This window comes from Acinonyx jubatus, chromosome B2 (genome assembly GCF_027475565.1).
Source record: "Acinonyx jubatus isolate Ajub_Pintada_27869175 chromosome B2, VMU_Ajub_asm_v1.0, whole genome shotgun sequence".
Lineage (NCBI taxonomy): Eukaryota > Metazoa > Chordata > Mammalia > Carnivora > Felidae > Acinonyx > Acinonyx jubatus.
Genome location: NC_069385.1, coordinates 28,557,047 through 28,580,627, shown reverse-complemented (window position 1 = coordinate 28,580,627; position 23,581 = coordinate 28,557,047). Strand labels below are relative to the sequence as shown.

At 40.1% G+C, this 23,581-nt stretch overlaps 1 protein-coding gene across 3 annotated transcripts in view; it reads right to left on the bottom strand.

The window, feature by feature from the left end:
• The window catches only part of MAP3K5 (mitogen-activated protein kinase kinase kinase 5), a 203,410-nt gene that overhangs the window by 26,838 nt on the left and 152,991 nt on the right, over nucleotides 1-23,581 (bottom strand). For 2 of the 3 annotated variants that reach the window (XM_027056793.2, XM_053222202.1), the window contains exons 15-23: nucleotides 21,394-21,527; nucleotides 16,390-16,517; nucleotides 14,776-14,912; nucleotides 13,698-13,803; nucleotides 8,089-8,246; nucleotides 5,781-5,958; nucleotides 4,997-5,017; nucleotides 784-964; nucleotides 523-691 (exon numbers count right to left, since the gene is read on the bottom strand). In XM_027056793.2, coding sequence (XP_026912594.1) covers nucleotides 523-691; nucleotides 784-964; nucleotides 4,997-5,017; nucleotides 5,781-5,958; nucleotides 8,089-8,246; nucleotides 13,698-13,803; nucleotides 14,776-14,912; nucleotides 16,390-16,517; nucleotides 21,394-21,527 — 1,212 coding nt within the window. The remainder of the gene's footprint in view (nucleotides 1-522; nucleotides 692-783; nucleotides 965-4,996; nucleotides 5,018-5,780; nucleotides 5,959-8,088; nucleotides 8,247-13,697; nucleotides 13,804-14,775; nucleotides 14,913-16,389; nucleotides 16,518-21,393; nucleotides 21,528-23,581) is intronic. The other variant, XM_027056794.2, reaches the window with a different exon arrangement.

The window sequence follows — 23,581 nt, the reverse complement described above, 5'->3', positions numbered from 1 at the left end:
TGTTGAATTGATAACTGAATTGATAAACAGATTGAATTCATAAACAAATGAACGAAGGGTCACAGCAGTGGCTTGTAGCTCGTTGGAACCTGACCAACACAGAAAGTGTGCTTGTGACTTACAAATAGTTATGTTCAGAAGTATGGTTTCTAGGGGCACCTGGGTGGCTCTGTCGGTTACGCGTCCGATTTCGGCTCAGGTCATGATCTCACGGTTTGTGAGTTCAAGCCCAGAGTTGGGCTCTGTGCTGACAGCTAGGAGCCTGGAGCCTGCTTCAGATTCCATCTCTCCCCCTCTTGCCCTCTGTCTCTTTTTCTCTCTCACAAATAAATAAAAAAAATTTTTTAATGTGGTTTCTACATCGGAGATTTGTTTTTTTTCCTGTCTGGGGGAGGTAGGTTTCATCCTCAAGAGCCCTACAGTTCCTTCCTGTCTCCACATGGCCTGCGACAGTTCCGAGGGGTGATGACACAGTGAAAGTATGCAAAGTCTGGAAAACCAAGTATCCATGAGAGGTGTTACCTGAGCCAAAGATTCCATTAAGTTCCTCACAACTTTGTCTTGGTCTTCGGTCAGGATCCTGTGAAGAGTGGCCCGTCTCTCACTGTCCTTCCTCAGCATAAAGAATCCAGAATCTTTCTCTTCAGGGGAGGGTGGAGCGCTGTGGTCTTCGAAATTTTCGTCTGGAATGCTGTTAAGAATTTAACGCAGCATAAATCATGGTGTCCTTTATAAAATGACACATGACGTACTTCTTTCACCCAAAGTAAGTCAGGTCTTTACCCCAGAAAGAGTGTCCGTATTCCTTTTACGTCTCGCTCTCCACAGGATTTGGCTCTCGTCTTGAAAGAGAAGGGATCCACCTTCAACTCCGTGTCCGGAGAAACCGAGCCGTATTCGCTGCTGCTGCTGGTGTCCTCCACCAAGACGGGCACGGGCAAGGATATGCTTCTAAGATACTCTGCTTATCACGAGAGGGGGAAACGCTCATTCATGCTTTTAGAAATGTATGCATGCCAGGGGCACCTGGGTGGCTCAGTTGGGTAAGCGTCCAACTTCAGCCCAGGGCATGATCTCATGGTCCGTGAGTTCGAGCCCCGCGTCAGGCTGGGCTCTGTGCTGACAGCTGGGAGCCTGGAGCCCACTTCGGATTCTGTGTCTCCCTGTCTCTCCGCTCCTCCCCCACTTGCACTCGGTCTCTGTCTCTGTCTCTCTCAAAAGTGAATAAACATTGAAAAAAAATTTACACATACTAAACACGCACCAAAAGAGAGCAATATTCATTGTCAAGTGTGGCATTGCAATGACTAGTAAAATTATGCTACCTAAGAGGATGGTCATGGATCCTAATTTCTCCCCGTGCTCCATGTCCAATCCCTGCGGGGGTTGGGAGGGTGGGCAAGGTCAAGGTCTCCCAGGCCCTGAAAGGAATACGTCAGGGCTGTGAAAAAGTAGAAGAAGCACCAGACCCAGAGGTCCTGGGTTCCAATCTCCTCATTTCTATTGACCACCTGTCAGACATTAGGAAGGCAATTTATGGGTCTCAGTTCTCATGTCTATAAATAAAGGACCAGATTCATATTTTTTATTTAATTGTTTTTTGGGGGGAGAGCATAAGCAGGGGCAAGGCAGAGAGAGGGGGACAGAGGATCTGAAGTGAGTTCTGCACTGACAGGCTGACGGCAGCCAGCCCTATGTGGGGCTCAAACTCATGAACTGCGAGATCATGACCTGAGCCAAAGTCAGATGCTCAACTGACTGAGCACCCAGGTACCTCCAGATTCCTATTTTTTAAACCATGTTCCTCACGGGCTTAAGGGCCCACCTTAGCATCTCGGGGCTGCCTTAGTTGGGGTGAGTGAGTAGGATTCTGTGATTCTAGAACACAAGTTCCAAACCTGTTTTGCCCAAAACAGATGTGCTCTATCAGTCTTATATATCAGGGTTCTGTTTAAGGATTCATATGAAAAAGGGTTCTTTGCCAAACACGAATTGTGGAAACCATTAGACTATGTGATCTCCTAGGTCTTTCCCAGTTCTCAGGTACTGTGAGTCCATAGTGGACATGGGCTTTTATTTTGAAGGAGACTGACCTGGCACAGTAGGAATTGCCAACATATCATCAAATATTGATTTTAAAGAAAGTAATTTTTGCCAGAATCATCTTTCCCTAACAAGTGTCCCAATACTACAAAAGGCCTTACTAAAGAAGGCAGATATAAAATTATAAAAAAGGAAAGCCACTGTTGCCTAGAATCCCTTTTTTACCTAATTCGTCTTGGGCTGGGCTGAATCAACAACTGCCCCAGTATCAAACACATGGGATGGTCAGTCAGCAAGTGGTCAAGTGGCCTCTCGACTCTGTCTGCTGTGACTGCAAATCAATAATGATTCGCAGCAAGGGGGGGGTGGCGGTAGGCCATGACAATGATCAGACAGATGGACGTGTTTGAGAAGCACTCATCTGATTTACAAACATAGGAAAGCCAGACAGACCTTTTCTTTCTTTTCTTCCTTCCCTTCCTCCAACTATTACCAGACTCTATTCCTTATGATTCCATGTATATATATGTGTGTGTGTGTGTGTGTGTGTGTGTGTGCATGTGTGTGTGTGTGTTTTATTCTGTTATATATATATAACTGTAAGAAAATATGCCAAAGAACGCATATTATTAATGGTAGTTATTCCCATAAGATGTGATTTGGGGTGATTGTGATTTTCTTTCATTTTTCCAAAATTTTAAAACCCTCTTCAATAAACATGTATTATGTTTATAATCAGAAAAATACACGTGATAAAAAATACTTTTCACAAGCAAATATTCAACAGGTGGTAACACTGTATAGCCAAGAGCTTGATTTACCTAATGACACAATTAGTGATGATTCAGAAGACGAAGAAAAAATATCCCGTTACATAGCAGAAAGTGACATTTCTCTGAAAATGTATTGCCCTATCACTGGGAAGCTCTTCCAAGCTGCTGAGTCTTAGGAAAAGGGTTTTCCAGCCGTATCCAGGAGCTTCCTTAATCACAGAATCTTGCAGGTAGGACATGTCCTACCCCTTGATTATATCAAAAATGTCATGCAGGGCCATTCTATTATTCTAGCCCCCTTGTAGCTCAGGTGAAGAAAGCAGGTGTTAGAGAGGTACCTGGCTTTGGTTTCAGCTGTAGAGAGGAAGAAGAGAAGTATATACAGCTTCCGGGGATAGTTCATCTCTGGGGAAACCATCTCCCTGATCAGCAACTAGAAAATCTCTCAAGGATGAATTGGTTGACCCACCTGCTGTCACTAAATTTGTTACACTGCTGAATTACTAGAAGGTAGGAACTGAGATGAAGCTAAGAAGAGCTGCTCTGAGTTTACCAATTTAACACCACAATTCCTTATTTCAATGTATAGAGACGTGCAAATTGGTACACTGAAAATACATGGCAGGGGAAAGTGCTCACATGCGCTATTTCCCAAATTTACTTGACCATGGAATTCCCATTTTTCTGGAACAGCTCATGGACCCAGCATTTCACGGACTATAATTTTGGAAGTGCTGCTACAGCAGAAAGCAAAAGGGTAACCTCTTACTTGCTGGTAATAGTAAGGTTGCCTAAGAAGAGAAAGGTTTGTCGGGGCCCCAAACACAGGACTGCTTTCGAGAGGACATTTCCAGGAGCTGTTGTGATCTCTCGTGTGCTTTGTTTCACTTCGTATTTACAGGAATAGATGGCAGAATGGACAAAACAGCGGCTAGCTTGGCCAAATACGGACTCAAGGCTTGGGAGCACGGTCTTCATTGCTATTAGACATCAAGCTCTTAAAGCTAACATCACTGGTAGTGGCTAACGATCAGGCAGTGTAGACATAGGACGTTTCTATTATCATAGAATTATAGACCCCGTGCTTTTAGTTCCAGATTACAGTCTTTCCCCGGTTCTCCACTCCTCTTTGCTAATTCTCACGTGGAGCCCTTTGGGATATGACCCTGCTTTACCACCTCCAGCTTCTTCTCTTCCCCATGTATTTTAAGTACCAGCAGTTCTGAGCCACGTCCTGCTCCCTTCACACCGTGGGGTTTCACACACACTGCATTAACTCAGGTTAGGACTGACCTCATCTGGCTCCCCACTCCCCAGCCACCTGTTAAACTCAAGTTCATCCTTATTCATCGGGGGTTGCCTCACTAGAAAGTCTTCCTTGGAACCACTTTCATAGACTGATGTCAATCACTCTGTCCCCCTTTACAACCCTCTCTGTACTGACTAAATTACACTACGGTGTTGTTGATTTATTCCTTGTGCATCTCCCCTCTAAGAATAACAGCTCCTTAAAGTCAGGAACTATGCTTTTGTCATCCTTATATATTCAGGGCCTAGCACATTTCTTGGGCACACAGTGAATGCACAGTAAGTGCGTATTAGGTTAAAATGACTTACTTAATTCTCTGGGTCTATGTGTGGCAAAGGGAGAGCAGTCCGGTATTGGACAAGTCATGTCTCCCTAAGGGGGAAGGAGACCCTCCTCACCACCACCCTCCCATCCCCCTTTTGAGGGGAAGCCGAGTACAGCTATTGGAGGTAGGGGCCCCTCCAGGTAAAGCCGTGGCTTATCCTCTGGACAGAAACAGTGTATGACCTATAAAAATACCTGGGGAAGGAAGAGTCCTGCAGCTGTGTTCATTTAGGAGAACTAGGCCAGGTTATAGTTTATAGTTTTAATTAACAGGAGTCATGAAGTTCTCGGTCACACCTAAGAACAATCCCAAGTGGGATTTTAGCTGTTAATTAGGTTAGCACATCTGTTTTTGCTTTCTGGGGGAGAAGAGGGGTTTCTGAAGGAATGGCCCAGCCAGGCTTCAGCTGCACATATCCTTGCTACCCAGGAGCCTCACATGGAGGCAAAAAGCAGAGGATGAGGCTTTTTAATGGGAAATCTAGAGTTTATATCGCACGATGCACCAAGCTTTGGCTCGGTGGGCAAAATATAAAAACGAACTCACCATTTGATCCAGCTGAGAGGGCTGTGGAAAGAAGAGCAAACAGCAACATGAACACATGTTGGCTTTGTTGTTAAACAGAAATAATGAAAAAGTGCTTGAAAAGGGATCAATGTCCTTTCCAAACATTCAACCCATCTACACTCATCCCAAATAAGCACAAAAATGCCAATAACAAATGGATCATTTACTTGCCTTTCCTTTCTGAAATAAGCTATGGAAACTATTGCAAGAGACAGTGTATATTTTCACACTGCTTTTTTTTTTTTAAGTAACTGACAATCTTCTCTTTTTTTTTTTTTTTTTCTTGCAGAGGGCGGGTAGTAGTTATTCCAAACAATATTCTCTAAGAGGCAACAGGTATTTTCCACTGACTAAAATTAAAAGAACATATTATCTGGATGGCTTGGAAGTTTTAACAGCTCCATAATAGCCCTGTAGCTCATCAGTGGTGATTTAAAGTTTCAGTTCTAAAAAGCTGTATTTCACCCCATTATGCTGTAACCATTGTATCAGTGATGCCAGAATGCTATAGCTACTGATATACTACCTACCTACTAACCAGGTGATGAAAGACTATTATGTATGAGGCCCTGGCCTTTGTGAAATCGATGGTAAGACAGCTTCCTGATACCAAAACTGAACATCTGAGAACACTCAGCTAATGTTTACATGAATTTCCAGTGATACCTATCTATAACAGATTACCTTACTTCTAGAAAAATCTACCTTAAAGGCTGAGGGTTTAGTGACTCTGCCTCACATCCTCCTCAATGCAACCACATACCTGAAAGCTTAGGTTGCGTCTTCTTCTTTTTGCTTGAAACTTTTAAGAAGTCGTCAATAAGCAAGTCGTTAGCACAGGCTCTCTTGTCGGGGTCCGGTTCAAAACATTTCAATATGAACGCCTTGGCCTCTGCGGACATGGACTCTGGGATCTCCGGGTGGACTTTAAACATTCCCACCTAAGACACAGCACAAGGTAACTTCTGAGTGACCCTCTCATCACATGAGCTCCAGGATCCAAAACTTGGTCCCCTAGCACAACAAAGTCCTTTACCATATACTTCCTACAAACTCATGCCTTTTCTCAAAGCGAGATAGGATGTTTTTTTCTCTAGGTTATGGGAAGTTTCCAGAGTGCTTTTGTAACCTCATCAATGACATACACAGAGCAATCATGTTAAGACAGTAGACAGCATAATGAAGTAATAATTCAGTCCTCAAAGTTTTAGCACACATTAGCACACTGGCATGTAAGAAAGATACCCGTAATTGAGACCATTGTGTTGGTCCTAATAGCTATAGGCCAGGAATCGTGTTTGGTTTTTTGATTTATAAGTTCCACTGAATACTCCCAACAACCCAATGGATTAAATATTATCCCTGTCACATCAAAGAGGAAAATGAGGCTCAGAGGGGTGAGGTTACATGTTACAGAAACAGAGATCTGGGATCGAAACCTTAATTTTTTTGGCTTAAAGCCTGTGTTCTTTCCCCTATGCCATGATTTGTGAGTATTTTTCCTGCCCCAAATTGCTCATATATAGAGATATTTTTAAATATTTTAAAATTAAACAAACAGAATTTTTATAACAATTAGAATTTTCTTCTCATCGCTGTCATTCTAAATTTTTTCAGTAATGTTTTCATGTATTAGTAAAGAAAATGTTCTAAGGAAATATTTTTTGTTACTATATAGCTTATAGAAGTGAATTATTATATAGATAATAATATACAGTTATTTATGGTTAATTATATAGCCTTTACTATATGTCAGACACTATTCTAAGTGCTTTGCATGTATTATCTCATATATGTCTCAAAAAACCTTTATTAGATAGGTACTATTTTTATACCCATTTTATAGATGAGGAAAATGAGGTACAAGAAGTTTAAGTCATTTGCCCAATGTCCCCAAAGAGTTTGACAGTGTTGAAGCCTACGTTCAAACGCTTAAATCAGTGCTCGAGTCTATATTATCTCATTTAATGCATATTGTATAATAATCCCTGCACCGATGGGGAAGAGAGCAGCATTTCAGAGGGAACTCCTAGAGATGGGTGAAAAGTTGAAAGACTGACCAAGAAGAGAAAGACATTCATTTATGTCAAGAAGGGCAGCTCTCTTAGCAGCTCTCACTGCCCTTCTCGTTTGGTTGCACTACTCATTTCTGTATCAGCAGTAACCCATCAGATCACCTTCAAGCTTAAAGTAAGGCAACGTTTACACAGAAGCGGAAGGTAGGTCACACAGGGCTCATCACGGGAGGCAAGCTGCTAGCAACAGTCAGCGGCAGGGAAAGAGATAACAACTTATCAGAAGTTCTCTGCCTTACAGAACGACAGACTTGAGCTCTACTCCTTGGGAAACAAGTTCTCAGTTTAAATCTTGGGCTTGGCAGCGTGGCAGGTAAGGGCAGGTGGGGACTGAAGGGACTCAGATCTGGTCACTGCTTTGCTCAGTCCCTGAATTCTGAAGCAGTGGCCCCTGGGCTTTCTCAGCCCTATTTCCATATTTGGTGCTTCCTATTTTGGGAGGTGGGCTGCTTCCCACTTCCAGGAGAGGGCAAATAAACAGACTAGAAGAGTCACTATGTAAGAATATGATTGGTGTCCTCAAAGTAGCAATTATTGTCCACCCCTTTCTTAATGGAGCCTCTAAACTCTTCTGATAGAGAAGGGAAATATTGCTTTGATTTAATATTTAAATGAATAAAAAAACGTCTTTAACATCTCCTTCCATGGAAGATTTTCAGACTATTTCCCAAAGAGCTTAAAACATCTTCCATAAAGAAGTATGTTATTTATGTTGCATTGTGAAAAGGCATCAGAGGAACTTACATGGAGTCTCACTTTATAGCTGAGAAAACTAAGGCAGGGAGAGACAGACAGATCCTCAGTGTGAGGCATACACATTGACTCTGAGGGATGTCAATCTTCATGAACTTTAATGAACTTGGTGAGCACATTTAATGTGCTCACCTACGCTCCTCTCCTTTGGCCTAAAAAAATTATCATATAGACACATGGAACATCTAATCTAATAGCTTTATCCAGTGGTTTTTAAGACATTTAAGACATTTGAAATGTGACCTTGAACATAGCTGCTTGTGGTTCTCCCAGTTCATAAAAAGGTGGTTTCCCTGTGGCCATTTCGATGATCGTGCAGCCCAAAGACCAAATGTCTGCTGCTTTCCCGTAGCCTCTTGGTCCTTTGTCTATGATTTCTGGTGCCATATACTGAAGGGTACCTGGGGGTAATTCAAACACACTTCTACTTTAGAAAACACATGAATATCTAATGACAGCTTTAACTGTCTACATAAATAAGACAACTTTAAAAGCATGATTCAGGTCTTAGTATCTCATCTTTTCTTGTTTTAAGTTTATTTATTTTGAGAGAGAGAGAGAAAGCAGGAGCAGGGGAGGTGGCAGAGAAAGAGGCAGAGAGAGAGAGACCCAATCAGGTTCTGCACTCTCAGCACAGAGCCTGATGCAGAGCTTGATCCCATGACCATGAGATCATGACCTGAACCAGAGTCAGATGCTTAACCCACTGAGCCACTCAGATGCCCCTCATCTTTTTTTTATGCCTATTTTATTTTGAGAGAGAAAGAGAGAGTGCAAGAGGAGGAGGGGCAGAGAGAGAGAGAGAGAAAGAGAGCGAGAGAGCAGGAAGCCTGACATGGGGCTTGAACTCATGAACTGTGAAATCATAACCTGAAATGAAATCAAGAGTTGGATGCTTAACCAACTGAACCACCCAGGTGCCCCAATATCTCATTTTTTTGTGTTCCATTTTTCTTGGTCATTAATAAAAATGGAAATAACAGTTGTCATAATGGATTTTATCAGGGATATAAGAATAGTTTGCCAATGTGATCTGGTCATGAATAGATGCTTTCTCATCTAGATACTAGAGTATAAATGAGGTATCACTTTATTGGGGCCTCTTAGAAACTTCTAACAATTAGTCACTTGAGAACAACAGAGAATATATCAACACACATTTTTTGCAATTAGTTTTTCAAATACACAAAGATTCCTATTAGGTATACTTCTAATCTTTCCAGAAAAATTCTAGGCCATTCATCCATTTTTTTCTAGATCTGTATTTCTCAATTTCTTTTTTTTATAAAGTTTTTTTAACATTCATTTATTTTTGAGAGACAGAAAAAGAGAGAGTGCAAGCAGGGGTGGGGCGGAGAGAGAAGAGACACAAAATCTGAAGCAGGCTCCAGGCCCCAGCCCCCGATGGGGGCTCAAACCCACGAACCGTAAGATGACCTGAGCTGAAGTCGGGTGCCCAACAGACTGAGCCACCCAGGTGCCCCAATATATTTCTCAGTATCTAAATTGAATGATTAATTCTTCTGTCTTGATTCTTATCTCTAAATCACGAAAGCATGAAAGATTCTGAAAGCCATTGTTAAAAGTAATGTAAACCATTTTTCGTGTACTCTATTCTGTAAATCAAATATATATGGCTTCTGCTGCATGCCTGTGGTCCGTGGAATAACAGGTTTAACAGATCAAAGACAGGTCTTGAGCCATTAGTACAGACAAATCAGCAGACACAATGTGAAGAAGAATACAACGAAACATAGGAGATTTAAAAGGCGATGTGGAATCAGAGAGTTGAAGAGTGTGGTAGGATGGCAAGAGCATTGAATGGGGAGTCAAGAACACTTGGTTCTAGGTTTAGTCTGGTCTATCCCAGATAAACACTCAACTGTGGTTATCTCAAGTGGCTCAAACAAGAGGCTGGCTTGGCTTCTCGGAGACCCTAGATTGATTCCCCCAAATCCAACAATGAATCAGGAGTGTGAACAGGAACAGATTATTGCCACATCCCCTGCTACTGATATACTCCTACAAATGATACAATCAGCAAATAGGAACTCATCCAAGATGCCACATTCAATTATCTCCAATCCTGAGGCAGTTGCTAAAAGAGCTACTTCAGTATTTTCTGATTCATAACCAAACTGACAGACAACCTGATAAATACAGACACCTTTTATGAATGCCTCATGCATGATTTACAGATGAAACTGCTAGGCACAACTCCTCTAAGTCGTTCCCATGAAACCCACCAACACAGGCTAGAAACTGGCTGCTGTTCATAAAACCAAATGAAAGTATATTATCTTTGTCTAGTATTGTCATCTTGCCAGATTACCCACCAGCTCTCCTCATTATGTGGCAGTAGCTCACGTTCAAGTTCACATACAATTGTACATGCGTACTGTGAGCTTAAATCGGCAACATTATTGGAGGGAAGCATTTCACCTAGCCAAGAATAAGGTAATACCACTCTTCACTCTTCAAATCCCCTACCCTTAGTAGAAAACCGCTATGATTTCTCTTCATCTATAGCTGATGAGCTATAGTGTTGGTTTTTGTTTTTTTTTTTTTGTACTTGGATCTAAAAAAGAATGGATGTGAGAATTTAAGTTATACTAATATCTGAGTAGAAATTGCAACTGGTTAACAACAAAGTGAACTTTAAAAATTGGACAACTCAGGTAATATCAATACATTATGCAATGTTTCTATTCATCAGATAATATTTCAAAGAGCTCTATCTGCCAATTGTGCTTAATTATCCCCCACAGAGTAAGCGCCAAAAAAAAAAAAAAAACCCTCAGGCTTAGTTATGTATTCATATATGCTCTCTTTATTCCATAATCACATGACACATAATATTTTATATAAAAAGATTTACAGAGCCAGATAATGAAGATGTAAGCCAATCTGTACAGTAGCCTATGGAAAAAAGTGAGAGCATTAGCTCTAAAGCGCAGATCTTATACATCTGCATTCCAAGGTTTTAAAAAATCACTTTAAAATCATCTCTTTTAGAATTTCTTTGCCACTGCATCCACCCTTGGAACCACTACAACTCAGTGGCTAAAAGTGTGAACTTTGACATTCTACTTAATCCACTCATTCATTCAGCAGATTTATATTGAGGGCCTGTTATGGGCCAGGCACTTAGAATACAGCAGTGGAGTAAACAGACAGAAATCCCTGGGCTCATGGAGCTTACATTCTTTGCAGCAGGAGACACACATTAAACTCCAGCATAGTAAATAAGTAAATTATATAGCACGCTAGAAAGTGATGTGTTAATGACAAAAAAAAAAAAAAAAAAAGGTAGTAAAGGGGATCAGGAATGCCCAGGGAGGGCTGCCACGTAAATAGGGTGGTCATGTTAGGCTCACTGAGATGACATCTGAGTTAAAACTTGAAGAAGAGGGACTTAGTTAGCCATGCAGGTCACTGGGAGAAGAGTGTTACTAGCAGAAGATAGAGCATGTGCAAAGGTCTTGCGGCAGGGCTGTGCCTGGTAAAATGAAGGAAATGCAGGAAAACCAGTTTTCTGGTACAGAGTGAGTGATTAAGCAAGGGGGGGAAGAGTAGGAAATGAGGTCAAAAAGGTAATAGACTCCAAATCAGGTCAGATTCTTGTCCATAATATTAGGACTTTGGCATTTGTCTGAATGAAACAGAAAGCCACCGAAGTCTCCGAGTAACAGGGCTTGATCTGATTTAAAGGGATCACTCTGGCTGCAGTGTTAAGAATAGAAAGTAGGAGGCAAGAGTGGGAGCAGGGAGAACAGGCTATGGAGGTAACAGAGGTGGGAGATGAGGGAGGCAGCAGCAGAGGCAGTGAGAAGTGTTCCAGTTTTCGACATCTCCTGAAGGTAGAGCCAGTAGGTCTCTTTGCGGATTGGGTTGGGGTGTGAGAAAAGAGGCACCACGGACAACTCTAGGTCTTGGGTGGCCATCAACTGAGATGGGGAACAGTGTGGGCAGAACGGGTTTGGGGAGAAGATAATGAATTCCATGTGGCATGTTAAGTCTAGTTTGAATCCTAGCTCTATTACTTACTAGCTCTGTGACCTCAGGCAAGTTATTCGACCTCTTTTAACATTAATTTCTCATCATAAACTGGGATACTGATAACTTAAGGATTACGGTTCATGTACGAATTTCAGTGAAATATGTATGTAAACCGCTTAACGCAGGCAGGTATACTGCCAGCACTCTATAAATCCTGGTTGATGCTGCCTTCCCTCTCGCCAAATCACCAAGAAGTGGAAACAGGTCAATATCTTTCAAGTCAGGTCATCAGAGGTTGACCAAGCAGCGGTGAGGCCTATCCGGTGAGCAGATCAAGGTGTGCCCACTCCAAGCCCTCTTGACCAGCCCTGGAGACAGACCAGGCACATTAGTTACGCATCTCACTCATGTGAAGCCAGCATGAGAAGAGCAAAGGGCTCTGGGAGGATTGCTTTACTAAAACTCTTTTGGGGACTAAAAAAAACAAAAAACAAAAAACACGTCTTTAAGATTAGCAAGAAGATATAATTAAATTAACATCCTGCCCAAATAAAACCTCTGAAAGTAGGGATTTCCTGTCAGAAGTTACTGAGTCTTGGCAACATCTAAAATGTCTCTTGCCAAATTGAGAGAGTATGAGGAAAGAAATGGAAACACATTTAAAGTTACTAGCAGGATGGAATTAATTTTGTTCAGAAAAATACATTTTAACTGTGTTTAATGCTGTGCCCTGAAATACCCATTGCTGTGAGGGTGGGAACTGGGTCAGAGCTGTTGTTGGCTGAATGTTCTGAGAAAATTTACAGAATCTCTCTCTCTCTCCTTTTCTTCTTCCAGGCTACTGGAACAGATACGTGAGCAACATGGGGAGAAAGATGGACCAGAGCAAGATCAAAGCAAAGAGAAAAGGGTAGATTAAAAATCTGAGTTCTATCACTTACAAACAGTTGTGACTTCTGGCTGTGATCTCTCTTCTCTCTCTCAATTTCCTCACCTACCTCATGGGATTCAAAAATGAGGATACCTGGCCATTTTGCTTTCTATTAGACCACAGATTATTCATTACTTTTTTTTTTTTTTTTTTTTTTTTGCTGAATTATTCTTTCTCTGATGATAATGACAAGGACTTTGCACTTCAAGAGAATCAGCAGAATGGAGCGGTAAGAACCAGAGTTGAAATTCCAGATGCCCTCTTGTAATTGTGGGGCAACCATTAATGTCTCTGAGCCTGGGTTTCCTCTTGGCTACTGTTAGCTTTTTGGCAATCGCTTTGTCTCCACTACCTCAGGACTTTGTTCTAGAGGTAGCTTGGTGGCTGGATTGCCTAATTTCTCAGGCAAGCTCTCTTCCCCACCCCAGTGCTGAGTTGATGAGTCACTTCCTCTTTCTGAATTGAAAATTCTACCGGTTATTTATGTTGTGAGTAGGAAATAGGCCACAGGGAGTAAACAGATTAGGAATTCATAGTTCAAATGGGAAGAGATTAAGGTATGAGTAAGAGTCACAGAGAGGCTGGGGTAAAAAAAAAAAAAAAAAAAAAATCTTATAAAGGCTTATAGTGGTTGTAGGCCAACCCGGAGAGAAGTAATGACACGAAAGGGAAAACAAAAACAAATTGAGAGTTTAAAAAAACATTTCAGTGGCATTAACCAGGAGACAGAGCAAGTCATAGAAATACAAGATGAGAAAAGAGCCAGGTCAAATTCTGTGTAACATTTTTCAGTGAGCATCAAAAGATACCGGCATTAATGTCTGTGAGAACCCAGACGGACTTTATCTCTCACATTATGCTCTAACGCAGCAATTATTTCTTTAATTACATTAAGATCCGTATCATCATTGCAAAAACATACCAGTAAAAGTTTCAGTACATGGGTTAATGCCAGCAAGCCTCTTTGATGTCCCGAAGTCTGAGATCTTGAGAACGCCACTGTAGGTATTAATCAACACATTGTCACCCTAGAGAACAAAAGACTTGAATCAAAACTAGTCTTTCCTCCAGTACTGTTTGTTGTTGGCTCGTAAGTCCAATAAGAAACGGTGTCCCCAGAGTAAACGAGGCCACTAAGTCTGTAGTCTTCATTACAGTTAACCTCAAGAGTGAATTCTTGACACCATTTTTGTGCCTATATTATCATTTCACAACGTGCTACTCAGGCCACAAGGTCAAAAGGCGCCTGCCTGGTCAGAGTTTGCTGTGGTTTGTGAACAGAAGGGGTCACCTGTGTGTGATTAAGTTCAAACATGACATTCATGATTTCCCATTGTATTTTCTGTTATTTTACTTCTTTTCCCGGAATATTTGGGGATATGGCAAATCACGAGATCTGGGATGATCTGCGGATAGTAATATTGACTTCCTTTCCACGGTTCCACCTTTGTCAGAAATGTATTAGTTCTGAATTTCCTCTTTTTAAGAAGAATCAAGTAAGTTACTTAATTTTAGTTCAAACAATCAGTATATGATACTTGTGAGAAGAGAAGATCTTATTTATTTTCCCTCCCAATCATTCATCCATTGATGCAGTAAATATTTACTGAGTAGCTACTCAGGGCAAGGATACCAAGATGAACCAGCCTGTGATCTCGTCAGGGGCGGAGACCTTATCCTGTCCAGTTTTGTTCTGCTGTGCTGCCCCCTCCCCAGAGCACCTCAAACAGTGCAGGGGTGCAGTGGAAGCTCAATCTTTGTTGGGTGAACACAGTTAAGAGGCTTATTCCTTGAGGAGAAGAGATAAGGCATGAGTACCAATACCTGACTCAGAGCAGAGGAGTTAGTATCTTGCATTTCTGCTATTTCTACGATTTATTTATTCACAATTCTAAATTAATACTCATAACACAGTATGACTTTTGCAAAAAGAAAAGAAAACAAAACAAAACCAGTTGCCCACCAAGGAACTTTCAAAAGTGAATCCTCGTGCATCCTACCTTTATATCCCGATGGACTATCTGATTGTCATGGAGGTATTTTAATCCTTCAAGTATTTGCTTTGTATAGAAGCCAATTGTTTGCTCATTGTCCTTCAATGGGCCCCATTTGGAACGAAGGAGAGCTGAAAGACTTCCTGTAAAGCAGGGAGAAACAGTGGATAAATTCTTATTCAAATGAGTTCTTTAAAGCATGTTAATAATGTAACATTAATTTAAGCTAACACTTCCTGGTTATTCATGGTGGCCCAGGAACTGGAGTATTAGACACCTGGGCTCACGTATGAATAGGAAAGTGTCCCTGCTCTGAAGATGCTCATTATCAAATACGGTCAAAATAAAAGGCTCCTCAGTCCCTAACTCTAATCTAGGTCACAATGATTGATACTAAAATAGTTCAGGATATTTGTATTGCCTCCTAATAAACTTCAAGCTGATGTCACATGTCTAAATTTGTAAAAAATTTTGAGGTATATTCGACATATAACATTATATTAGTTTCAGGTGTAAAACATAATGACTTGATATTTATATACATTGCGATATTTATATACATCTCAGCAACTTTCAAATACACAATACAGTGTTATTAACTATAGTCATCAGGCTGTACATTACATCCCCAGGACTAATTTATTTTGTAACTGGAAGTTTGGTCCTTCTGACCTTCTTCACCCATTTTGCCCACCCCTATCCCCTGCGTCTGTTCTTTGTTATTTTTGAACTTGTTTCCTTTGTTTGTTTGGGATTTTATGTATTTTAAAAAAATTTTTTTTAACGTTTATTTATTTTTGAGACAGAGAGAGACAGAGCATGAATGGGGGAGGGTTCCGAGAGAGAGGGAGACACAGAATCTGAAACAGGCTCCAGGCTCTGAGCGGTCAGCACAGAGCCCGACACGGGGCTCGAACTCACGGACGTGAGATCATGACCTGAGCTGAAGTCGGACGCTTAACCGACTGAGCCACCCAGGCGCCCCAGGGATTTTATGTATTTGTTTATTTATTTTGAGAGAGACAGCGAGCAGGCATGGGAGCTGGGGAGGGGCAGAGAGAGGGGGAGAGAGAGAGAGAAGGCCTGGGAGTTTGGGAGGGGCAGAGAGAAGGAGATAGAGAGTCCCAAGCAGGCTCTGCACTTTCTGCCTACTCAGGGCTTGAACTCATGAACCATGAGGTCATGACCTGAGCAGAAATCAAGAGTCAGACACTTAACCGACTGAGCCACCCAGATGCCTCTGGGTTTTTTTTTTTAGTTCCACATGTAAGAGAGCTCATATAGTTTTTGTCTTTTTCTGCATAACTTATTTCACTTAGCATAATGCCCTCACAGTCCATCTGTGTTGTTGCAAATGGCAAGATTTCACTCTTTTTTATGACTGAATAATATTCTATTATGTATACAAAACACATTTTCTTTATCCATTCATCCAGTGATGGAACACTTAGGTTCTTTCCATATCTTGGCTACTGTGAACAATGCTGCAATGAACATAATCTCATTTTTCTTTTAACTTAGACGAAATAAGACGTGTAAACTCATAAATCCCATTCACTTGTTCTCCTCTTCAAGCCCCTACAAATTTATAATTTCTTAAAAAAGAAAAACATCTCTTACCTCCTGGGACCTGCTCCATGAAGATTTTGATGAAACCGTTCTCACTGAAAGAGCCCAGATACTGGACAATATTTTTATGCTTCAGATGCTTATGCAATGCTATTTCTTCATGTAGGGGCTGGGAGTATCTAAAAGACGTGCAAATGTTGATGAGCTAATTACGTAGCCAGATTTTAGTGTATACATTTAAGCAGTACAAATTGAAAACATCAGCTAGATATATGCCCATACATAAAGTAAAATATGGCTATCTAAAGCCTTTATTTCTCATAACATAAATTCTGGGAAGTTGAAGTGGTAGTGGGTAGGGTCTGTGGGGAAATGTGTCAGGCACTGATCTGAGCCTACCGTATGTACTCATTTCTCACAAGAACCCTAGGAGAAGGTACTTTTCAGATGCCCATTTTACAGATGAGGAAATTGATTCACCAGGAGGATGACAAACCTACCCAAGATCTCAAAGAAAGCTAATAAGTGACAGATATTAGCCCAGGAAAATTGAACGCACCTACATAGCTCATTGTCTATATTAAATAACTTTCAATTCCCCTCGCCTCATAACATAACTCTACTATTAGAGGAGACTCTTGCCCAGGAAGATAAAAATTTCAAATAACTTTCATCTTCATTCTAGGACTTACTGGAAGCTCCAGCAACTCTTCTGTAGAAAACACAAAACCATTTAAATCCTGTCTCCTTGAGCTCCTCAGAAATCCTCATCTTACTGAGTCTATCATTTCTAGTACATCAGGATTTTTTTTTTTTTTTTTTACTCCATCCTAACCAGGCCTCCATGCTGAAAGACCAGCATTAAACCAGGCTTCAAAATCATGTACTTGATGTGTGCTGCTTTATCAGATTATACAATGAAAGTGTTTTGTATTTCCGGAACATACAGAAAAACCCTTTTGATGATTATTTGAAGTACTATAAAGCCTGTAGACTCTTAGCAGTCTCGAATATTAATATTATATTAATATGATTATTGTATAACTACAGTAGGGTGTTAGGGACTCAAAGCTATGCCCTAATATTTTTTCTGTTCTACAATGGAGGTTACAGGTATGAAAGGCACTAACCACTAAAACATAAACCAAAAACCTGATGCCTCATAATCTGCTTCAGTACTACATGCAAGAAATGCTTAGATCTTGGGGCGCCTGGGTGGTTCAGTTGGTTGAGCATCCGACTTCAGCTCAGGTCATGATCTCACGGTCAGTGGGTTCAAGCCCTGCGTCAGAATCTGTGCTGACAGCTCAAAGCCTGGAGCCTGCTTCCAATCCTGTGTCTCCCTCTCTCTCTCTCTGCCCCTCCCCTACGCTCACTTTGTCTCACTCTGTCTCTCAAAAATAAATAAATATTAAAAAAAAAGAAATGCTTAGATCTTACAATGGCAAATCCATATAAACAGAATGGATTTTTTTGAATGCCAATAACAAATTCTAGAAGTGGTTAGTATTGTATAATACTATTTTCATGAAGTTTTTCAGAATACACTACAAATTAGGTTACAAAAATCCAAGTTCATTTAATTTAAACTTTTATAATTTGTAAAATATTACCCAGAATGCTGCCAACAATAACAAAAAACTGACTTGTACTTTATATCTTTTACTCATTTTATTTTTCTTTAGAACTGTTCTAGGAACTATAGAGGTAGGTATTATACTGAAACTCCTTAGCAGGCTATCAGTTAGAGACAATTCCATATTGATAACTGAGGGAGACAACATGAGAAATACTGGTATAGAGCAATAAAATACTTAGGTTATAAGTGAAATAAGCCATACAGAGAAAGACAGATACCATATGTTTACACTCTTATGTGGATCCTGAGAAACTTAACAGGAACCCATGGGGGAGGGGAAGGAAAAAAAAAAAAAGAGGTTAGAGTGGGAGAGAGCCAAAGCATAAGAGAGTCTTAAAAACTGAGAACTAAGGGTTGATGGGGAGTGGGAGGGAGGGGAGGGTGTGTGATGGGTATTGAGGAGGGCACCTTTTGGGATGAGCACTGGGTGTTGTATGGAAACCAATTTGACAATAAATTTCATATATTGAAAAAAAAAATAAATAAAATAAAAAATAAAAATTCCTGAAAAAAAAATACTTAGGTTATGATTCTCAGGACATTTGTAATAAAGTTACTTTTTCCATCAAGTTTAAACCTTTTATTAACACTAGTTAATAAGATTGCTCTTGATATGCATAAGATAAATTAGTAGCAAATATTGGGTCTATTCTACAGATTTAGGACATCAAGATGACTAAATAATCTCAAGTAAGTGATTAGTTGAGTTTATGATGAACCAAGAGGCTCCCACCCCTTGACCTTCTATTGAAAATCAATCATGAACTTTTAAATGTAAGATCCTGGAGGGGAGCCTGGGTGGTTCAGTCAGTTCGGCTCAGGTCATGATTTCACGGTTTATGAGTTCGAGCCCTGCATCGGGTTCTGTGCTGACAGCTCAGAGCCTGAAGCCTGCTTTGGATTCTGTGTCTCCTTCTCTCTCTGCCCCTCCCCTACTTGTGCTCTCTCTCTGTCTTTCAAAAATAAATTAAAAACTGAAAAAAAAATTAATAAATTTAAGATCCTGGAAAAGGAAATACACTACTCCCCCATCCCCTCCAATATGTAGTAACCAAAGGATGGCTTAAAAGTTACAAGATTCATCCTAGCTAAGAGTAAGAACTCTTCTCCAATATGAAATTGATTGGTAACACTCAGCAGTTCTAAGTGAAAGAGTAAGGGCCAAGCGCTGAATAAGCATGAAATTATACCTTGTTCAAGTCAATAAGCAATGCTTATCTATGGAAATTATAAGAAAATCTTATTTCTTCTCAATTAGCTGTGACAATGGAAAGAAGAAATGGTATAGGTAATCAGAGATATATATATTTAGCTTTGAAAAAGTATTGATCCATATGTGTTTCCAGAGCACCTTCTCTGAGTCAAATTCCCACGATATCCATCTAAACCAATGGTTCCCAGCCTTGGCTAGACATTTCATCTGGAAGGATTTTGAAAAAATATCAATGCATATGACCCACCCCAGAATTTGGGGTGGTAAGACCTGAGCATCAAGCGTTTTTTAAAGTTCCCCAGTTCGTTCTAATATGCAGCAGGGTAGAGAATAACTGATCTAAATAAATAGTTCAGGCATGTGTAGAATGTTAGAGGAGGAAGTCAGTCTGAAATTAACAACTAGTTGGGATAGGTTATGAATCCACCACCACCTGTATCCTACAACTACTCTGCTTCTCTAACAAAGTGTTTTTAAAGTGTGAATGAAACACAGAAGCAATGATTTGCGTTGCTGTGATCTTTCATTCCAGATGGCCAATGCTGGATCATGCATTATTCACATGCATCCTATTATCATAGCAATTGTCCTTTCTAACTGCTATCTTTTTACATGCAACATCAAAAGCTCTCCAGGGCACATAGATAGAAATACCTTTGTGTGTGGTATCTCACAATAACATGATAGACTTCACTTTTTCTTTTGTAGGTAACTAGAAGAGGCCCTGTGCCAGCTGTTTAAGAGAAGCACTTGTCATGCAAGTATTTTCAAACAACCCACTTTATGCCGAATGCATTGCTATAGAACAAGATCTTTGTTGGTGTGCTTTGTGTACATACACTGGTGGTTGAATAAACTTAAGTTACAAAGGTGATTTTATTTTAAAGTTTTTATTTATTTATTTTGAGGGGGAGGGAGGAACAGAGAGAGAAGGAGAGAGAGAGAATTCTAAGCAGGTTCTGCACTGTCAGCGCAGAGCCTGACGTGGGGCTCAAATTCACAAATCATGAGATCATAATTGGAGCCAAAATCAAGAGTCAGACTCTTAACTGACTGAGCCACCCAGGTGCCCCATTTGTTCTTGTTTTTTATCTCTAGCCATTTCCTTTGATTCTTATTTAGAGTTTCTATCTCTGCTGACACTCCCTCTGTTTTTGCATGCTATCTACCCATTAGAGCCCTTAGCATATTAAAGTTGTTTTAAATTCCTGGTCTGATAATTCCAACATCCCTGCCATATCTGAGTCTGGTTCTGATATTTATTCTGTCTCTTCAAACTGTGTTTGTGCCTTTTAGTATGCCTTGTAATTTTTGTTGGAAGTCAGGCATGATGTGTTAGGTAAAAGGAATTCTGGGAGGGCATTCTTGTAGTCTCATGCTTAGGTATCAGTTTCTTAGAGAGCCTGTGCCACTGGGCTATGAGCCTCACAAATGCTTTGCAGGCCTCTCCTGCCCCTTCCCCTGCCGCCTTCAGCTGGGACAGCATGGCTACAGTGGGCAGGAGTTAGGCTCTGGTAACAGTCTAATAGGTTAGACCCTGGTAAAAATCGTCTTTTTGAGGGTGGGCCTTGTTAGGAAGAGTAGATTTCAAAATAGTTACTCTCATCCTTCCCCCTGATGGAAGCACAAAGAGATTTTTCTCCAATATTACTGTAAGGATCTAGTAGGGCTCCTGGAGGCTAAACTCACCAAGTATGCCCCCCAACCCATGACTGTCTCTCCAAATTTGGCAGCAATGGCTTGGCCCGTGACCTCACTTCTCCAATGGATCCAAGAAGAGCTGTTGGTTTCTCAGTTTAGTCAGCTTACCACTGATGGAGGATGACTTTCAAGCTCTGTAGATGCTGGACTGGACACTAGAACTACGGTTTAAACCACTGCTGATCATGCTTACTCCCCATCTATGTGTCTAATAAATCAACCATTCTGTGACATACCTGAGCCTTGTTCACACAGGCCATTGTCTTTTCTACTCATTAAAAGTTCTGTCTTTGTCACCTAAGAGAGGCCATCTTCCCCACCAGAGAGTTGTGCTTGAATCACTGAGTGATAAAGCAGCTAAACCTCACAGGGGGGCTGATTAAAACAGTGGAGTTTTCAGACAGAGTTTCATTAGTTAGAATATCACCAAAATATTGTCTAAGATGACATCAACAACCCAGAACATGGTGAAAACAGCTTTTATTAGCCACAAGTACTGTACCTGCTATCTCTTTCTGGGATTTCCTTTATAGCAATTCTGACTTGGTTGCTCAGGTCTCGGCCTGCGTAGACAATCCCGTAAGTGCCCTTTCCTAAAACAACTCTGTCTCCGTTCTCATCATATTCGTAGTCATACTACAAAGGGAAAAAATGGGGACAGGAGGTTGACATGTTAGTTGTATTTTACACTTAAATATCAAACTTTTTCTAAGAGCATTTTTCCTTATTTGATCAGATGGCTTTAACAAGCAAAACGATATGATGAAGTTCTAAGCAGCAGCTTCAAGAGCCAAAAAATAGACACTCCCAACAGAAAGCAGATAGTGTGTTCATGTTTCCACAATGGCTATGAACACAGTGAGGACTATGTATTTAGATCCAGAAAAGTACTTCTTCAAAAGCCCACTTGGATTATTTTACCCACTCAATCCTAGTTTTCATAGATCTTGGAAATGAGTATGATTAGCAATAATGTCTATCAATATCTATTCCATCTAATTAATCTTTCTTTTATTTCTCAGCTTTTAATACTGTCCAAGTATTACATACTCTGCCAAAAGAATAAAGCCCCTGAAAGAAAGATTTTGGGGAAGCAGAAAATTTTCATCATTGGATGCCCCAAGACAAAAAAAAACATTTTAAAAATTAAAGATAAGAGGAAAATCTCATCTTTGATGTAAAAAGAAATATCTGTAGATATTTACAGCCCTAAACCCCAAGCTGTCAAGCATCTCAGTCAACTATGGAAAACTGGATCAAAATAAGAGAGGTTTAGAGAGTATTTGGTAGAGACCTCCTGAGACCTGGAAGTTTTTGGTTTCAGACTGGAATTACCAAATTTAGGGCCACCAAAAGGTCAAGCCACGACTCTAGAAACCCAGTGTAAAACTACACAGAACAGGAGAGAACATAGAACAAGCTCTTTTTCTCAGAAAGGGTTTAAGTTGGCCATTAAAAAAAAGAGTTGGCCTCTCAAAGAAGGGTTTAAGTTGGCCATTAAAAAAATTGATTTCTAACCTTTTAAGTCAACAAATTTTTTTGTTTTTGTAGGTTTCTTTTTCTTTTTTTTTTTTTTATTCAAGAATAACTAAGATGTAATGTTATATTCGTTTCAGGTACACAATACAATGACTCAATAACTCTATACATTTCTCACTGCTCATCAGGGTAAGTGTACTCTTATTCTCCTTTATCTATTTAACCCATTCCTGATCCACATCCCCTCTGGCAACCACCAGTTTGTTCTCTAGGGTTTTTGGTCATCTCTTTTTTTCTTTGTTTGCTTTGTTTCTCAAATTCCACATATGAGTCAAATCATATAGGTACTTGTTTTTCTCTGACTGACTTCACTTAGCATTATGTGCTCTAAATCCATCCATGTTGTTGCAAATGGCAAGATTTCATTCTTTTTTATGGCTGAGTAATATTCCATTATAATAGATATCATCTATCAATGGACATGTGGGTTACTGCCATATTTGGGTATTTTAAGTAATACTGCAATAAACACAGGGGTGCATGTATCTTTTTGAATTAGTGTTTTCATTTTCTTTGGGTAAATATCCAGTAGTGCAATTACTGGATAATACAGTAATTACATTTTTAAATTTTTTGAGAAACCGCTGTTTTCCACAGTGATTCCACCTGTTTGTATTCGTACCAAAGAGTACACAAGGATTCCTTTTTCTTCACATCCTCACCAACACTAGTTAGTTCTTGTGTTTTTGATTTTAGCCATTCTGACAGGTATGAAGTGATATTTCATTGTAGTTTTGATTTGCATTTCCCTAATGATGAGTGATGGTGAGCATCTTTTTCACCATCTGGATATATTCTTTGGAGAAATACCTGTTCAGGTCCTCTGTCCATTTTTTAAATTGGATTATTTGTGGTTTTTTGGTGTTGAGTTGTGTAAGTTCTTCATATATTTTGGATATTAACTACTTATCAGATATGTTATTTAAAAATTTCTTCTATACAGTATGTTGCCTTTTTGTTTTGTTTTGCTGATGGTTTCCTTTGCTGTGCAAAAGCTTTTTATTTTGGTGTAGTCTCAACAGTTTGCTTTTGCTTTTGTTTCCTTTGCCAGAAAAGACATATTGAGAAAAGTGTTGCTATGGCTGATGATAAAAAATTACTGCCTATGTTTTCTTCTAGGAGTTTTATGGTTTCAGATCTCACACTTAGGT